Source organism: Mercenaria mercenaria, chromosome 18 (assembly GCF_021730395.1).
Source record: "Mercenaria mercenaria strain notata chromosome 18, MADL_Memer_1, whole genome shotgun sequence".
In the NCBI taxonomy this organism is placed as follows: Eukaryota; Metazoa; Mollusca; class Bivalvia; order Venerida; family Veneridae; genus Mercenaria; species Mercenaria mercenaria.
In genome coordinates this window covers 36,495,383-36,512,717 of record NC_069378.1, presented here as the reverse complement: position 1 = coordinate 36,512,717, position 17,335 = coordinate 36,495,383, and the positions used below count along the sequence as shown (strand labels likewise).

Below are 17,335 nucleotides of genomic sequence, written 5' to 3'. Positions count from 1 at the left end.
ACACACACACACACACACACACACACACACACACTGTTTCAAAGAATTGTGTTTGTTTCAAATCTTGTATATCGTATAGTGTAAGAGATTTTTATAGAGGTGCTAATGGAATATTTTTGAAATCGTTTAAATGGGATTAGATTTATGATTAATTATTAAATATGATATTTTTCAGACGGTAAATAGGGAAGAAAAGTGTGTGTGTGGTGTGGTGTGGTGTGGTGTGGTGGGGTGGGGGAGTGATGCATGGACTGACGGGACAGGGGTGTGGGTATCCTTACATTTTTCACTTGTCCACGGAACTTCAAAATCCACTTGTCCATAGTCAAGTTTCACTTGCTCTAATTTGTAATATCAAACCTTCATGAAAGCGCAAATAGACTGGAGATCGAGTTCTTTATTTAGGACAATGAAAAGAAAAGCATATCACAGTAACTGTGGTAAAAAATAAGCTGTTGAAATATTTGCCTTTTAACGTTTATAAAAGTCTGAAATTGCGTAAGCAGTGTTCGGGATATCTTTTGAGGTCATGCCTGAAACACTGTCCACGCAATGGTGCAAAGCCAGATGAATTCAAAGAAAGACTCTTAAAACGTTCCGACTTGGTTTAGTCATACTTGCGATCTCTGTGTGCTTTTGATTTTAATTTGGCTGACTACTGGCTCAAATATTTCCTTTGACAGTGACTTATTGTCTCAGCAGTTGGAATTCTACTTACAAACTTGTCATAATACTTTTTTTAAGTTGTTTACGTTTCTGATGTCTTTAAATGTCCTTTTAGTTCTCTGTGTTTTCCTTTTTTAGTTTTAGTTACAGAATGCTATATGCTGATGATGCAAATATTTTTCTTCAGCTACTTTAAGTAGTTCTTATGTTCCCTTTGGCATGTATATGATTTCTTCTTTTATGTTTTTTTTTAAATGCATGTTGTAAAATGTGACTCTTCTTATTTTTGTGTAGTGTCAGCTAATCTTTTTCTATGTTGCTTTAATCCGTATGTGGTAAATTACTTTTTCCTTTTATCTGCTAGTACCCATGTGCTATTTTGTTTTAATGCGCTGTAACATGTATGTGATAATTTGTGATTTGTTTCTTATCTACTTAGAGCCAGATGCTTTATTTGCTTTAATGTGCTTTAACATATTTGCATTTTATTACAGCTGATTTACTTATGTCGGGCTTATTTACATGTGTTTGGCGGAAAATAGCTTTAAGCTAGTGTTATATGTTTATACTTATCCGACGTTAAATAAATCTTCTTGTATCTAAATCTTCTCTGATATTTTATCATAGTCACCTAGTTACAGTGTGCGCGAGACCTAGTCAAAGAACCCATTATCTTTATCACCTCCATACACTTGAAGCAACACACAATCTAAATGATATTTTATGTTTTCTCATTTTATAACTGAAAAAGTATGCTTGTCCACGGACACACAGAATGAAAAATGCACTTGTCCGCCGGCAAAAAATAATAATCACGAGTCGGATAAGTTGGACATAGGAATCCCACATCCCTGCAGGGGCGGGTAGATCAAAGAACTTCGAGCATCAACAGTCCATAAAAAAGCACAGACGAACAGCCGTTTTCGTTTGGTTAGGTGTTTATCCATTCTAAGTTCGTATTTATCCAGCACTGTTTCCTATACCAGTTAGGAATTATTCGCAAATTTAAACCCACCTCATAATCAATACAATTTTTAAGCTATAAAAATCAATTTCAAACTTTGATACTGTTAAACATTGTCAAAGAGATATTTATGGAACTAATACATTTAATAAGTAAGGTCTTACTGCAGTTTCTGGTACTTTAAAACAGTTAGAAACATAAAACATGTTCATTTTGAAGACTTTTTGAGTACATTTTAATGAATTCCAGCCACATAAAGTGACATTTCGATTGAAATATTTAGTACACAAAACATGTTATCAATACAGGATATTATGACTATCAAAAGTTTTAAGCTAACATTGCATACTCACATAAAAACATGAAAAAAGACAAGGAAATTAACTACATACAGCGTCTTTCTGTCAGCCATGTTTGCACTGAGTTAGGGTCGCTGAACAGAGTTAGGATTATCCGGGTACATGGCGTGAAATCTCAATATATACATACCCTTGAACATCAAAAACTATAAATTTTGCATCATAAGGTCATCCAAATTGATTTATGGTCCTTCGGAATGACCTTCTCAAAAAACAGAATTCACTCAATGTATACCCTTGAAGCTGGAACACCAAAAACTATAAATTTTGCGTCATAAGGTCATGCCAAATTGATTTAAGCCTAGACAGTCTATGGTTCTTCGGAATGACCTTATCAAAATATAGGGCCTAGTACGGTGTTCCGTTTGGACAATCGTCACTTTTTATTTAATACTAAACCGCGATGCACGATGGTACAATGACGAAAACGCGATGGCACGATGATGAAACAACGATGGTACGATGGTCAAAACGCGATGGCCGAATAAAAAAACGCAAATGGTACGAGGGTTTAAATGTCGATAAAAATATCGCGTTTTCTTTCGCGAACTATCGCTTTTTAAAAACATCGAACCATCGTGCCATCGCTTTTTCCCCAAATCGTACCATGGGCGTTTTCACCATCTTGCCATTGCGTTTTTACCACGTGCCATCGCGTTTTTCCCCGCGTACCATCGGTTTTCCCATCGAACCATCGCTTTTTAAAACCACGAACCACCGCTTTTTCCCACCACCCTTTTCCATGGGCCTTTCCCCCGGGGGCCCAAGCGCAAGGGTACAGAAATATGTGTCAGTGAAAACAGCTTTAATACAATCTCATTTTCACATTGCACTATGTCCCTTTTAAAACCCTAACAAGAATAAGCTGAGTTTAAATTTAATACCGTGACCTTTTAACCCCCAGCTTTTTTTTTATTTTAGGGCATACTTTAAAAAAAACCAAAGGACGTGGCCTTAAAGTTTTTTACATTTTTAAATTTGAACTGGGGCACTGAAAATTTTGTAAAACATTTTGAAAAACACGGGAAACAAAAGGGGAAAATTTTTTTCTAAACAAAAATTTCTAAATGGAAAAAATTTTTCTCCCCAAAAAATTACATTGAGATACATTCACCCATTTTGCCCAAAATACAAGTGCAGGGGGCTAGCATTTCAAACCCGGAAGGGGGATAGTACGATTTTTGAAAAGCAAGGGTTTCGATGGTGAAAAACCGCGATGGTACATGGGGGGAAACCCACGATGGTCGAGGGATGATGACGCGATGGCACGATGGTGAAAACGCGATGGTACGAGGGTAAAAAACGCAAATGGTAGGGAAAAAAAAACCCCCCGGAGGTCCCGATGGGAAAACCGAGGGTACGATGATGAAAACGCGATATTACATCAATTTCCCCCATCGAAACCATTGCACCATCGCGATTTCATAAACGTCCCAATCGCTTTTTTCCCCAAAATCGTACCATCTTTGTTTCATCATCGTGCAAAAGCGCCATCGCGTTTTCGTCATCGTACCATCGTCCCATCGCGGTTTAGTTTTAAATAAAATGTCACGTTTGTTCAAACGGAACACCGTGGGCCTGGGCCTAGGGAGAAAAAAAATAGAATTCACTAAAATGAAATACACTTGAAGCTGGAACCCCAAAAAACTAAAAATTTTTTGCTTCAAAGGTCATGCCAAATTGTTTTTCGGAATGACTTTTTTAAAAAATTTTCAATTTTGGGAAAAAAAAATTAAAATTCACCACTCGCATGTAAAGCTACAGGGAATGTAAAAGCAAATTTTGGGGAAAAAAGGCCCACCCTTTTTTTTAAATTTTTCGGGTTTAGGGGAGCGCCGACCCTATTTTTGCCCAAAAAAAAACAAAATAAAAAAAAAAGTAAATTTTTCAGTATTTTTTTTTCATTTTCCCCGCCGACCGCCAAAAATTGCTGCTCCCCAAAAAAAAAAAGTTTAACTGTAAGGTAGTTTTTTTTAAAATCAAGCCCGGGCAGACCCCAGGGAAAAAATTGGGGCCTGAAATGAATGAAAAAATGTGTAAAATTAAAAATGGGAAAAATAACAATTTAAAACAGAAAATTTAAATTTTTGGGAATAAGTTTCCCAGAAAATAACAAGAAATTGAAAAAAAATTTTGGAAACCCTGATAAAAAAATTACAGCACTAAAGCCAAAAATTAGGAAATAATCACTACAAAAAATCCCTTTTTACAATTAACGCGTCCAGTTTTTAAAATCTGGGTATCACATGTACGAGATTTTTTGTCTGTTATTAAAATTTGGAAAACCCTAAATTTCATGGGGGACGGTAAAAAAAAACCACAATTGAAAAAAAGGAAAAAACCAAAAAAATGGCAAAAGGGAAGAAAAAAAGGGGAGTATAAATTTGCTAAACCCCCAATTTTTTTTACTTTAAAAAGTTTTGGGGGGTTAAAAAGAAAAAATAACAATCCCAAAATTTTTCTGTATTTCTTTTCAAAACAAAGGGCAATTTCAATTAAAATGACCCCTGCCCCGGGCAAATGCTTGAAAAAAGATCCCATGGGGAAAAAAAAATTCAAACTACTTATAGTCAAAATAATTGGACAGCCCCAGTTTAAATGGTTTTTTTAATATTTTTTTGACGGGAAATTTCTAATCCTAGTGGAGATTTCCCCAATATGAAAAAAAAAAACCAAAATTTCATAGGATCGCATAAAATTAGTTTGAAAAAAATTCTGGGCCAGGTACTGTAGGCCCCAAACCCTCAAAAGATAATTGTAAAACAATAAAAACCCTCTAAATGAGTCCTGTTAACTTAAAAAGTATTAGGGAAAAAAAATCTGTAAAAGACCTTTAAAATTATTTTTGGGACAAAACATTCAGACACAAAAGGCCCACATTTTCCCTTTTGACGTGAGGAACACATAATGTTTTAAACCAGAAAATAAATTTTTTCGGCCCTCTAACTTCTAGTCCAAGCCCATGGGGTGAAAAAAGAACATACAAAAACACAAAAAATACATATCCTTGGTGATTTTAAAAAATGACATTAACCCATACAAGTAAAACATAAAAAAAAACAATATAGGGAGACGATAGAAAAAACCATTTCAGAATATTTAAATTTGTGAGTGTGAATGAAAATTTAAAGCTTCCCAAATTTTTTTCGTTTTCTTTTGGAAAATTAACCCTTTGTATTTCACATTAAAAATATTTTTGTATGATACATATTTGGAAAAAAAATATTTTTTAAACCAAACAAAATACTATTTTAAGTTTGGAGGTTTGACCCGGATATAACCCTTTTCCCAAATTTGTCGTGAATTTAATTGCCCCACGAAAAATGGGGTATCTGGAAATTTCTAGTTATTTTTTTTTTGAAGGTCTTTAGAAGATGATGGGTGGGTGTTAAAACCCTTAGAACCCCGTTTTTGGAAAGGGTTTTCCCCAGTTCTTTTAAATACAAACCGGCTCCCCGGGTCAGGGTTTTTTTCTTTATAAAAACTGAAAATATTTTTTAAGTAAAGTTTAAGCCTCTAAAATACCCCAAAATTTTTATCTGATGGCAAAACCCATACCTTTGTTTTTGGGGTCAGGGGAAAAAAAAATTTCATTTTTAGAAAAAACCTTCGGGAGTTCCTCCACGCTAAAACTGTTTAATGATAAAAAATATGACAGAACAAACTTTGGGGAAAGGGAACCCAGCCCTATTTTTAAATCTTTTTAGTAAAACGTTCCCGTTTTTTTAAAATTGCGTTAGTTTTCAAAAAAAACCGATGGGGGATTCCTCTTAAAATGATGTTGTTTAACGCATCTTCATTTGCTTTAAAAAATTTATCCCACTATCAAATAATTTTGTAAATTTAGTCATTATCACTGATTTGTGATCAAAAAAATGAGGGGCATATCTGATAGATTTTTTGCTGGAAGTATGTGTTTCATATACCTATGATGAATTTAAATTAATGACAATCATTGCAAAACAAAGTTATAAAATAATACTCAAAGGAGAGTAAAAATTTCTTGGAAAGTTACATTGAAATTTTAATCTTTTCTTCGCTAAAAATTAAATTTAAAAAATGCAAAAAACTCAACATTTAACCCGAAATTATTCCCCCAAAAAACTTTCTAAAATTTTGAAAGTTATTAAAACCAAAAGATGTTGATTGGGGTTCTACCCTAAAACTGTTTTCAGCGTTTTTGCAAGGTCCTAAAGAACGATCGTAAAAAAGGGCAGAAAAAGGCGTAGTCCCAATCGGCATGTTTTAAATCTCTGGGCCTTTTGGGCCCCCGGGCCCGGGCCCCAGAGCCCCAAATTTTCCCATAGGGCCCGGGGCCCGGGCAGGGCCCTAAGGGTTTCAATTTTTTTAAGGGAAAGTGATTTCTACAGCATCAAAAAACTGACTTTTGAATTGTTAAAATTTAAAATCTGTTTTATGAGTTTCAAAACATTAATTTAAAACTTTTACATTTTTATTCCCACTCAGCAAAATTTTAAAACCTGGGGGGGGGGGGGTAAGCATTTTAGTTAACAAAACTATTAAAATCTAAATTTTAAAGGGGATGCCTGGGTAAAATGTTATGTCTGTTTCAGGGGATCCCACCTCAAATTTACTCTTGAATGGGGGCCTTGGGTTTTATCCCAAAATTTAATAAACCCATCAAATGTAATTTTTTTTCTATTAGGATTATTTTTGTATTGTCCGAAACTATTTAACGTCACCTTTAAAAATTTTTTCCGTATGCCCTTTCCCTATTAAAAAAAATTTTCTGTGGCCCAAACTGGGAAATTTAAAAAAGTAAATATTGAAAACCCAAAAAAATTTTAACATTTCTTTATCACCAGGTCGTATATGCAGATTATAGTTGTGCTGACAAAACGTTCAGCTACCAATCTCGGGGATGTGAGTTGGAGACGCCTGTTTGACCATTTTCATCTGTAAACTTAGAATGCAGGAAAACTCACACTTACCGTGATTTATTGAAAGAAATACACAAGTTTTTGACATTCTTCTACGTACAATTTATTACCAAGCGTGTTAGATATATTTGATAAAATGTTGTAAGAATAAAAACAGTATCGATAAAATGACATTATATCGAATTAATGAAAACAGTCTGAATTGAAATCGAACCCATGGTAACGTGCGTGAAAGCCGGAGAACTTATCACTACGCCACTGTGCAGTTGGTAAACTATGCAGGTTATTTTGGTAAATTTAGATATTTATAGGTTACAGATATGGTATAAAATAAAAAAAACGCCCGAAAATATTGGTGAAGATTAATGAGTGCCACCTGTCAATACTTACGGAAAACAACTGTTATCCCCGTTCTGGGATCTGGGATGATATGATATGGGGAAGTGATAAATAAATTTTGTAGTTTGGGTTATATACTAGACTAGCTCCTAGACTATGATATATCTTTTTACAATTTTATGATTGAATGTAGTGAACTGAGCCAGTCTATATCCTATGTCCAATATCATAATTTCAACATCAGTCCTGTGTGAAAATCTCTAAAATAGACTGGCTTTTGTCTCTATGAAATTGAATTTGTCACAAAGGGAGAAATATAGAAATACAGTTATTATCAGTCTAGTGGCTAGTCTAGGTTATATACATACTGAATATTTTTTGTAAGACTGCATATTATTCTAAGTATGTGAAAAAAATCCTACAAAGTTTTATAAAACAGGCTCAAGAGCATATTTTAGCATTTAAATATATCAATTAGAAATAACATAAACACAGTGATAAATATTTTTGTAATATATAACATAACAACATATTACATACTAAAATTATTTACATGCATATACTAAACAAAAATAAAGATTAGGTTGCTTCACATATCAACCACTACTTCCCTTTTCATAATTTGCAATAACAAATAAGTTCGTCATTGGCAATGAAGATGGACCACAAAGATGAAAAGAATCTGAATGGCAGTTATTGGGGATGTGTTGTGGACGAAGTCTTGATGAGTAAGAAATAATACCGAGAAACACAGTCAAGTAAAACTAAAAACTGTCAAAGTAAAAATATAGTACAGGACTCATCTCAAAAAAGCTTAATAACTGCAACAAAGATGGGAGGGAGTTGTGAAGGGACACTTAGAGACTGAAAACCATTACTTTCTTCTGGATAGACAGGTGAACAGACAAATGCCGGTGTAATGAAGTATTTCGACCCCCATAGAATAACGACCCCCCGGTCATTATTCTATAGAAAATGTGACTCCTTTCCTGTAAAATATTGACTCCCCTTATAAAAAACTGACTCCCTTTGAAAACTCTATAGAATAACGACCCCCCGGTCATTATTCTATAGAAAAATGACCCCTCCAAGTAAAATACTGACTCCCTAAAGATGACTCCCTTCGAATCTCATAGAATAACGACCCCGGTTATTATTCTATAGAAAAAGTGACTCCTTCCATGTAAAATACTCACTGCCGAAATTACTACATTCGAACTCTCATACAATATCGATTCCCGGACATTATTCTATCTAAAAAAGTTACGTACTCTTTCCGTGTAAAACACCGGCTCCTAAAAAGACTCGACGATAATGTCTATTAAAAAGTGATCCCCACCAAACCTAACGGACAATTTTACCAGATCTACAACTCTAATACCCTCCATTGCCAATAGTTAACATTTTGATTGTACTACTACTACTGGTGCCGCTACTTCTATTGCTATTACTACATGTACTTCTTCTTCTTCTTCTACTACTACTACTATACTTCTACTACTACTACACTACTACTACTACAACTGCTACACTGATACTACTAACGCTTCACTAATACGTCTTGTACATCTACCTCTTCTTCTCCTGCTGCTGTTGTTGCTGTCACTTATTCCTCTGCTGCTGCTGCTGCTGCTGCTACTGCAACTGCCACTACTTCTACTACTACTACTACTACTTTCTATTGTTGCCGCTACCGTACTTTACTGCCACTGCTAAGTATTGCAACTTCTATTAATACTAAGTTCTATGCTAGCAGGGCATGTTCTAATCTCTGGCCTGACCTGGCCTGACCTGGCCCGACCTGGCCTGGCCTGGCCTGGCCCGATGAGCCCATTTTTCGACTGGGCCGGGCCAGGCCAGGCCATAGATTTCAATTTTGTAAAAGGTGAAAGTGATTTCTATAGCATCTTTAAAATCTGACTTTTGGAACTTATTAATTGGGGAATAAGTTTGGATATTTCAGACATTATATAAATACATTTTGAATTCCCACTCTGTAAAATTATACACCTGGGAATAAGCCTGTAGCTAATATAACTATTAAGTCTAATTTAAAGGTGATGCCTGATTAATTGTTATGACTATTATCAGGGGATCTCCACCTCAATGGACTCTTGACTGGCGGCTTGGTTTTCCCCCAATTGAATAACCTAACTAATTTTATTATTTTGTCTATAATAGTATTGAGGATTATTTAGTATTGTCCGAAATTATTGAACTACACATGAAGATATTCCGTATGCGTCCGTAAATAAATTTTCGGTGCCCAAACATAAATAAAAATACAAATATTGAAAACCAAATAAAATACAAACATTTCTTTACCGCCAGGTCGTACATGCAGATATAGTTGTGCTGACAAAACGTTCGGCTACCAATCTCGAGTTCGAGACACCTGTTGGACCATTTTCATTATCTTTTTTTTTTAAATTTCATCTGTAAACTTAGCATGCAGGAAAATTGTCACTTATCGTGATTTATTGTTCATTTATTGAAAGAAATACACAAGTATTTGCCATTCTTCTACATACAAGTTATTACCATAAAATGTTGTAAGAATAAAAACAGTATCAATAAAATGACATTATATTGATTTAATGAAAACAATCTGAATTGAAATCGAACCCACGGTAACATGCGTGAAAGTCGGAGAACTTATCACTATGCCACTGTGCCATTAGTAACTATGCATGTTATTTTGGTCAATTTAGATATTTTCAGGTTACAATATGTGTAAAATAAGAAAACGCCCGAAAATATGCGAAGATTAATGAGTGGCACCTGTCAATACTAACGGACAACAACTTTCAATTTATAAAATAATGCTGTCTCCGTTCTAGGATCTGGGATAGTATGATGCAGGGAAGCGATAAATAAATTTTGGAGTTTAGGTTATACAAATACTGAATATTTTTGTAATACTGTTTTTATATTGGTCTAAGTATGTGAAAAAAATCCTACAGTTTTGTGAAACAGGCTCAAGAGCATCTTTTAGCGTTAAATATATCACTTAGAAATAACATAAACACAATGCACCATTATTTTTTGTGCAAGAATTATATCAACAATCTAAAATGCCAACACCCTGGCAATGAGTTAGAGGTCCCACAATGAATATTATTTTCATTACTCTTCCATAAATTGGACATCAGCTTAATTAAACCAAACACACATTAAAAGTTCAACTGAACAGTTAAGAGGTCAGCTAAGGATAGTAGGGACACAACCTGTAATTACAATTCCCAAAGAGATGCATTCACTGCATGCAAATATTCAGTTATATTGCAGCAGGTAAACTTATCAATGAAATTAGCCATTAGTTTTAAAACCAAGTGTTAAAGTTGACTTTAAATAATTTAATCACAGCAAAAAAATGGGTAGTTATCATTTAGTTACACCATTTTCTTCAGTGCAAATCTGTATTTCAAATAAGATGAATGATGGCTAATTAATGATTCTCCAGAGGATTGGTTTCTCATTTTGTTTGACCTGCAGCAAGTAAACAATACAGGTTAATACTGCCTGCTACTGTAATTGTATATTTAGATTTTATGGCATTCATTTCTCTATGTACAATAAAATCTGGCCTGGCCTGGCCTGGCCCGGCCCAGTCGAAAATTGGGCTCATCGGGCCAGGCAAGGCCAGGCCAGGCCAGGCCGGACCAGGCCAGGCCAGAGATTAGAACATGCCTGCCAGCAGTTTCTTGTGCAGTTTTCTTCTGAAGAATTACTTCATACACCAAGATACAGCGTCTAGAAATAGAATCCCTTTTCCCGTTGCGGAATGCTCTGATTTCTGTGTCAAGTGATGGTATCTGGGGCTAATGGTCAAACGGACGGACGGACGGACGGACAGGGCAAATCTATATGCCACCCTCCCCCGAGTGGGGGCATAAAATGCAGCAATTAGGCCTTAGATACATGAGTTATCACTAAATTTGACCAAATGACCGGGGGTCGTTTTTTTATGGGAGTCAATATTCTTCGTGAGGTTCAGTTTACTTCACTTGGGGGAGTCATAGTACTATGATCTGGAGGTCATAATACTATGACCAGGGGTCACTTTTTCTATAGAATAATGACCGGGGGATCATTATTCTATGGGGTCGAAATACTTCATTACACCGGCGCCGGTTGTAGGGTGGGGTAGGGTTTCAGCTCTGTAATAGCTCTCATGACTTTATCACAGGAAGTGGAAAGAAAACTTAGATGCTAATTAATTTTTTGTGTAAGAAAACTATCAAATAATCTAAAATGCCAAAACAATGACCACATATAAGAGGTCTCATAGTGAATATCATTTTTATTACTCATCCATAATTGAACATCAGCTTGAATAAACCAAACACACATTAAAAGTTCAACTGAACCGTTTAGGGGTTAGCTAAGGATAGTAGGGACACAACCCGTAATTACAATTCCTAAGGAGATGCATTCACTGCATGCAAATATTCAGCTATATTGCAGCAGGTAAACTTATTAATGAAATTATCCATTAGTTTTAAAATCAAGTGTTATAGTTGACTTTAAATAATTTAGTTTAAGAAAAAAAACCTGTAGTTATCATTTAGTTACACCATTTTCTTCAGTGCAAATTCCTATTTCAAATAAGATGAATGATGGCTAATTAATGATTCTCCAGAGGACTAGTTTCTCATTCTGTTTGACCTGCAGCAAGTAAACAATACAGGTTAATACTGCCTGCTACTGTAATTGTATATTTAGATTTTATGCCATTCATTTCTATATGTACAATAAAATCTAGCCTGGCCTGGCCCGGCCCAGTCGAAAATTTGGCTCATCGGGCCAAGCCAGGCCGGGCCAGGCCAGGCCAGGCCAGGCCAGAGATTAGAACATGCCGTCCGAATCCTGTTTATATTATTATCATAACAGTACACATGTACATTTAATATTTGTTGTAAAGTCTATGCTCCCAGTATTTTAAAACTTGTTTTTGAATAGCATTGATTTTGTAACTCGAAATTTCAAGTTAATAAGTCGTGATTTCGACTTAGTACCGCAAATTTGACTGTTCGCCCGTCTATCGAAGATCGAAAATGTTAACGAAGGCAACTTCTCTCTGCACGTCATTTAATTGACTATAGTAAACATGTAGCAAGGGATGGTGGCCTCTGGTGCATTTTTGGGTCTGAATTTGCAGAAAATATTATTCCTTCGCCCAAAATAGTTTGGTGCAACTTTGATGTGTATAGGTCACTCCTCAGCCAACTGGGGGTGGGGTGGGTTAGGGTAGGGACCCTCTGCGCGCCGGTCCTGGATCCGGGCCTGTTAATTAGATAAACTCTGAAGAGTGGTTCTTTTTTGCACCTTTGCATTACCCGTGGAATTAAACCTGTCAGTTATGCAATTACCAACAAACCCTGCTGCCTATACTAACATTTGTAAAACTGAATAAATCAATGATTATGAATATGTATTTACACGCGGCCATTCTGGTGTAAAATGTCTTCTCGTACTAGAATAAAAAGCGTCACATCCAAGTTTAGCTTATCGTTATTCTTTAGTTGAAATTTTATTTCGTTATCTATTGTGAGAAATATCTGAATATATATATATATATATAGATCTACATTTTCCATATTGCAAGGTATAAGATACAAGATTTTGGAACAAGTAGTCCTAAAGTACATCACAGGTAAAAACAATGCTGCATAGTCGCTCAATATAGAAAATTAAAGAACATAGCGGACGTATTTTTAACAAAAAATACTTTTGTCAATAAGACTACAGAATAATAAGAGTCTGGAAGTCAATAACCTCCGCAAAATGAACTGTATGTTAGCAGACGATATTTTTACAAGCTGTTTCAGCACGCATGCGCGATCGCCTCGCCGCAGAAAGGCGGTGAATGACCGCGTTTAAGGTCGCTTTGACACAGGCGACCCAGTTCAAATCGACCTGTCTTTTTACGCTAGGTTCTCTGCGCTATGTAAAAGATATATTGAGTTTTGTACGGGAACCAGGCAGTACGTTCCGTCTGTCCGTTAATAGTACATATTGTCATAATAATAGTGTATATACATAAGTGAACAAAAGTAAAAGTTAAAGAGCAGCAGTTTTATTGATATTAAAGGATATATATCACTCTCAGACATGTAAGGTAAGAAAATTTTCTTTACTTATTGAAAGCGGGTACTGTTAGTGATACTGCAACTAATAAGCATTTCTACCGTACCGTACAGTTTCAGCTTATAAAGTTTTTTTTTTCTTCAAAGATATAATTGTTTAACGTGCTGCTTTAGTGGCATGGCGGGATGGACAAGGTTAGGCTATTTGAAATTATACATTATTTACCCTTATTTATTTATTTTTTGCTATTCATTTACAGTTTGAATTCGTGTTTGTTTTGATCGTACTTAAGAATAAAAACTTATAAGTCATTCTAGATATTTTTACCTATAGTATGGTTTTGGATCACTTATGTACTTTCATTACCAAGATTTTTTGTGTTAATTTCATTTGTATTCATTATCATTATTTTCAGTTTTATTATCATTATTTTCCTTATTATTATCATTATTATTATTATCATCATTATTATTCTTGTTGTTCTGTTTCTGTTCTGTTCTTATTATTGTTTTATTACTATTAGGCCTATTTATTCATTTATTTATTTATTTATTCATTTATTTATATTATATTATATTACTTATTTATTTAGGAATTATAATGATTAAATATTTTCTTCTAATTATTTTTATTATCATCATGATATCATTATTATAAATTATAAATGCTTCTGTCTTTATTAGCCTATTTTTATAAATTACATTTTATGTTTTTTACCGATCCTATTCTGTCGTTCATTTCGCATGAATTCTCATTCCTTTTATTTACATTATATCTTCTTTCCATTTGTAAAAAAACAACTTATATTTTAAATTTAACACATTTTGTTGCATTTAACAATAAAATCAGCTTCCAGGCCATTCTGTTTACCAGACAGAACAGCCGCGACGTTATCTTAGGAACGTTCTCCCTGACTATACGCGGACGTCGTCAAAACAGCAGCCCGTTATCACTAAGCAGCGTTGTCGTTATTTTAGCGCCTTTTCTTTTGCTGTTCATACAAAATGAAGTCATAGTTTTCAGTTGAAAACAATAATGCGAATGTAAATATATCTTGATGATAGAAATATCCTTCCTTTTGTTTTTCTTGTTCTTATACATTACCGTTAATGATAGGCCTAATAATATTGTTTTAATCATTTTAATTAATCTTTTATGAACATTATTTTTAATGATTATAAATATGATTATTCTTATTGCTATTATTTTATCATTATTCTTATTGTTATTATTGTCATCAGCAACTTATTATTCACATTTTTACAGTATTACTTTAATTATTCTGTAATAATTATCATTGTCATCCTTATCATCACGATCATCATCATCATCAATTTAGTAGAGTTATTTTTCTTCTTTTTTATATACTTTGCAAATGCAGTTGTATTTCATTACTGAATATTTACTCATTTCCCTTCAATAATGTAGGTTATGTTATAATAGCAACATATTCTGATAATGTCTCCTGTCAGATGAACAGGTACAGATATTCCTACATAGAATTTTCCTCTCCAGATTTTAAAGCTAAAATTCCCAGTTAAAAGCTTGAAAATTGTCACACCTTGAAATGAAAATAGGGCAGTACTGAAAATGCATTATATTGATATGTAGTTAGTTTCTGCACATTCTGATGTATTTTTTTCTATAATGCAGAATTTGATTAAATCCAATTTTTTCAAAACTTTGGAATATAATTTAGGAAATAAAAAAAACTAATATGGAAAAATTTGGACCTCTTACACATTTTCGTAATGATCGTCTATGGGAAAATCACAATTTTGATTTCTACAATGTGGATTTTAATGAAACACGTTACAGTCGTGAATGAACATATGGAAAGTTATTTATCCGAATATGATATGGTGAAATAAAACGTATAATTATGTTCATCTGCATGGATAATATATTTGCACGTAATTAAAGATATCCGCACATTACACGCTGATTTGAAGACAGTGTTTGGAATTATTTAACGTGTCAAATGTTTTAATATCATTTTTTATCTTCAGAAAGATAGTAACGTAGCCGTTTTAATAAATCAACCCACGGGTTGCCATTAATTCATCAAACGATTTCCTTTTTTTTCGTATGCCGAGTCCAGGCTTTATTAAATGGTTTTAAAAAATCAACTCACGGGTTGCCATTAATTCATCAAACGTTGCCGAGTCCAGCTTTATTGAATCGTTTTAATAAATCAATTCACGGGTTGCCACTAATTCATAAAATGGTTTTCCTTTTCGTATGTCGAGTCCATGCTTTATTAAATGGTTTTAATAAATCAACTCACGGGTTGCCATTAATTCATCAAACGATTTCCTTTTTTTTTCGTATGCCGAGTCCAGGCTTTATTAAATGGTTTTAATAAATCAACTGACGGGTTGCCATTAATTCATAAAACGATTTTCTTTTTCGTATGCCGAGTCCAGTCTTTATTCTGAGTTCTAATGTGAATAGCAATGCTTAAATCATCAATGATTATTGTAAAGGACCCGGTTGAGATATATAGAAAAAAGATGAACGGGATCACGCGCATGTTGTCACGGAAAACAGTACTTAATAGTATATCTGAAAGCTATAAGGTCTTCTTTAAATTAAATTAATTCATAATTTATTAAGCAAATGCTGTAGAAGTATAGAATTTACGATAAAAATGGAGAAAAATCACATTTATAATAGCAAACAGACAACAGCTGTCCTGTCTCTCTTATTAAAAGTCTTTGCTATTAATGTTCATTGTGGTCAGCTTTCATCAAGAAAAACACTTTCTCTGAGAAGTGGATCTTTTCAACTTTTTTTTTTATTCCAACTGCATGATGTGCAGTGCAGTCTCTCTTTCTTACATCAGCAGGTAATAGTTACTGCACAGAATATTTCCAGTTTCAGACAAAAGATATAGTATAATTTACGCCATGTATTGAACTGCTGGTCAGCATGTAAGTTCCACAACTTGTAATCTTTATAACCCAGCTTCCTTTCAGTAATCTGTCCATTGATACCATGGTCTTGAAATATGACACAGCTTCCTTTCAGTAATCTGCCCATTGATACCATGGTCTTGAACCAGCTTCCTTTCAGTAATCTGCCCATTGATACCGTGGTTTTGAACCAGCTTCCTTTCAGTAATCTGTCCATTGATACCGTGGTCTTGAACCAGCTTCCTTTCAGTAATCTGTCCATTGATACCTTGGTCTTGAACCAGCTTCCTTTCAGTAATCTGTCCATTGATACCGTGGTCTTGAACCAGCTTCCTTTCAGTAATCTGTTCATTGATACCATGGTCTTGAAGGAATAATACAAAGCTAATCTGTAACCAGGGTAATCTGACTTGAATAACCTTCATATTTTCCATCTGAAATGAAACTTTATTTTAAGGGAGATAATTTACCAGCTTTAGATGAAATATTTTATCAGTTTTTTATTTAGTGATGCCGTAGCCAATATCTCATCATTTACACAATTTCAGTTATTTGACCAGACATCACAAAGGTTTACACAGATTAGTAATACTTTCAATCACACTTTTAGAATGAATTAAATTTTGTATTATATTTACACTTGCATAAAAGTACTGACTTTTCCTTTTGAATATTATACACCACGAGATATATGAATATCGACCGAGGCGCCAGCTGAGGTCTATATTCATATTTCGAGGGCTGAACATTTTTCATATCACCCTCTCAGGAATGCAATATTTATTTTATTATACCGAAATGACATAAAGGTAAAAACATTTATTGGAAGATCAACATAATGATTTAAATGATTTATCTAACGTTGAAAGGTAATTACTAATATAACTAATAATGAAGACAGAATTAAGGAGTCTTTACTTATTAGCACTCGTAATACTTTTTTGACAGATTAAGTCGGGACGTTTGCATATCGCTGACCCCTATATTTATGCGCATATTTCAACATTGCGACAATCCTGAAATCGCTAGCGGTAACATTCGAAAAAAGGCGATAACTTTATTATTTCTAAACGAAACATACAAGTGTGAACACTTATTTTC

General features: G+C 34.2%; 2 protein-coding genes across 5 annotated transcripts in view; one reads left to right on the top strand and one right to left on the bottom strand.

The window, feature by feature from the left end:
• The first annotated feature begins 13,092 nt into the window (after nucleotides 1-13,092).
• LOC123539125 (nuclear receptor subfamily 1 group D member 1-like) overlaps nucleotides 13,093-17,335 on the top strand; it is a 75,024-nt gene continuing 70,781 nt past the window's right edge. For 2 of the 4 annotated variants that reach the window (XM_045323610.2, XM_045323611.2), the window contains exon 1: nucleotides 13,093-13,350. The gene's annotated coding sequence lies outside the window, so the exon portion shown is untranslated. The remainder of the gene's footprint in view (nucleotides 13,351-17,335) is intronic. The other 2 variants (XM_045323608.2, XM_045323607.2) reach the window with 2 other exon arrangements.
• LOC128550422 (uncharacterized) overlaps nucleotides 15,553-17,335 on the bottom strand; it is a 34,255-nt gene continuing 32,472 nt past the window's right edge. Inside the window, exon 2 of the mRNA XM_053529386.1 lies at nucleotides 15,553-16,668. Coding sequence (XP_053385361.1) covers nucleotides 16,161-16,595 — 435 coding nt within the window. The 5' untranslated portion in view covers nucleotides 16,596-16,668 and the 3' untranslated portion in view covers nucleotides 15,553-16,160. The remainder of the gene's footprint in view (nucleotides 16,669-17,335) is intronic.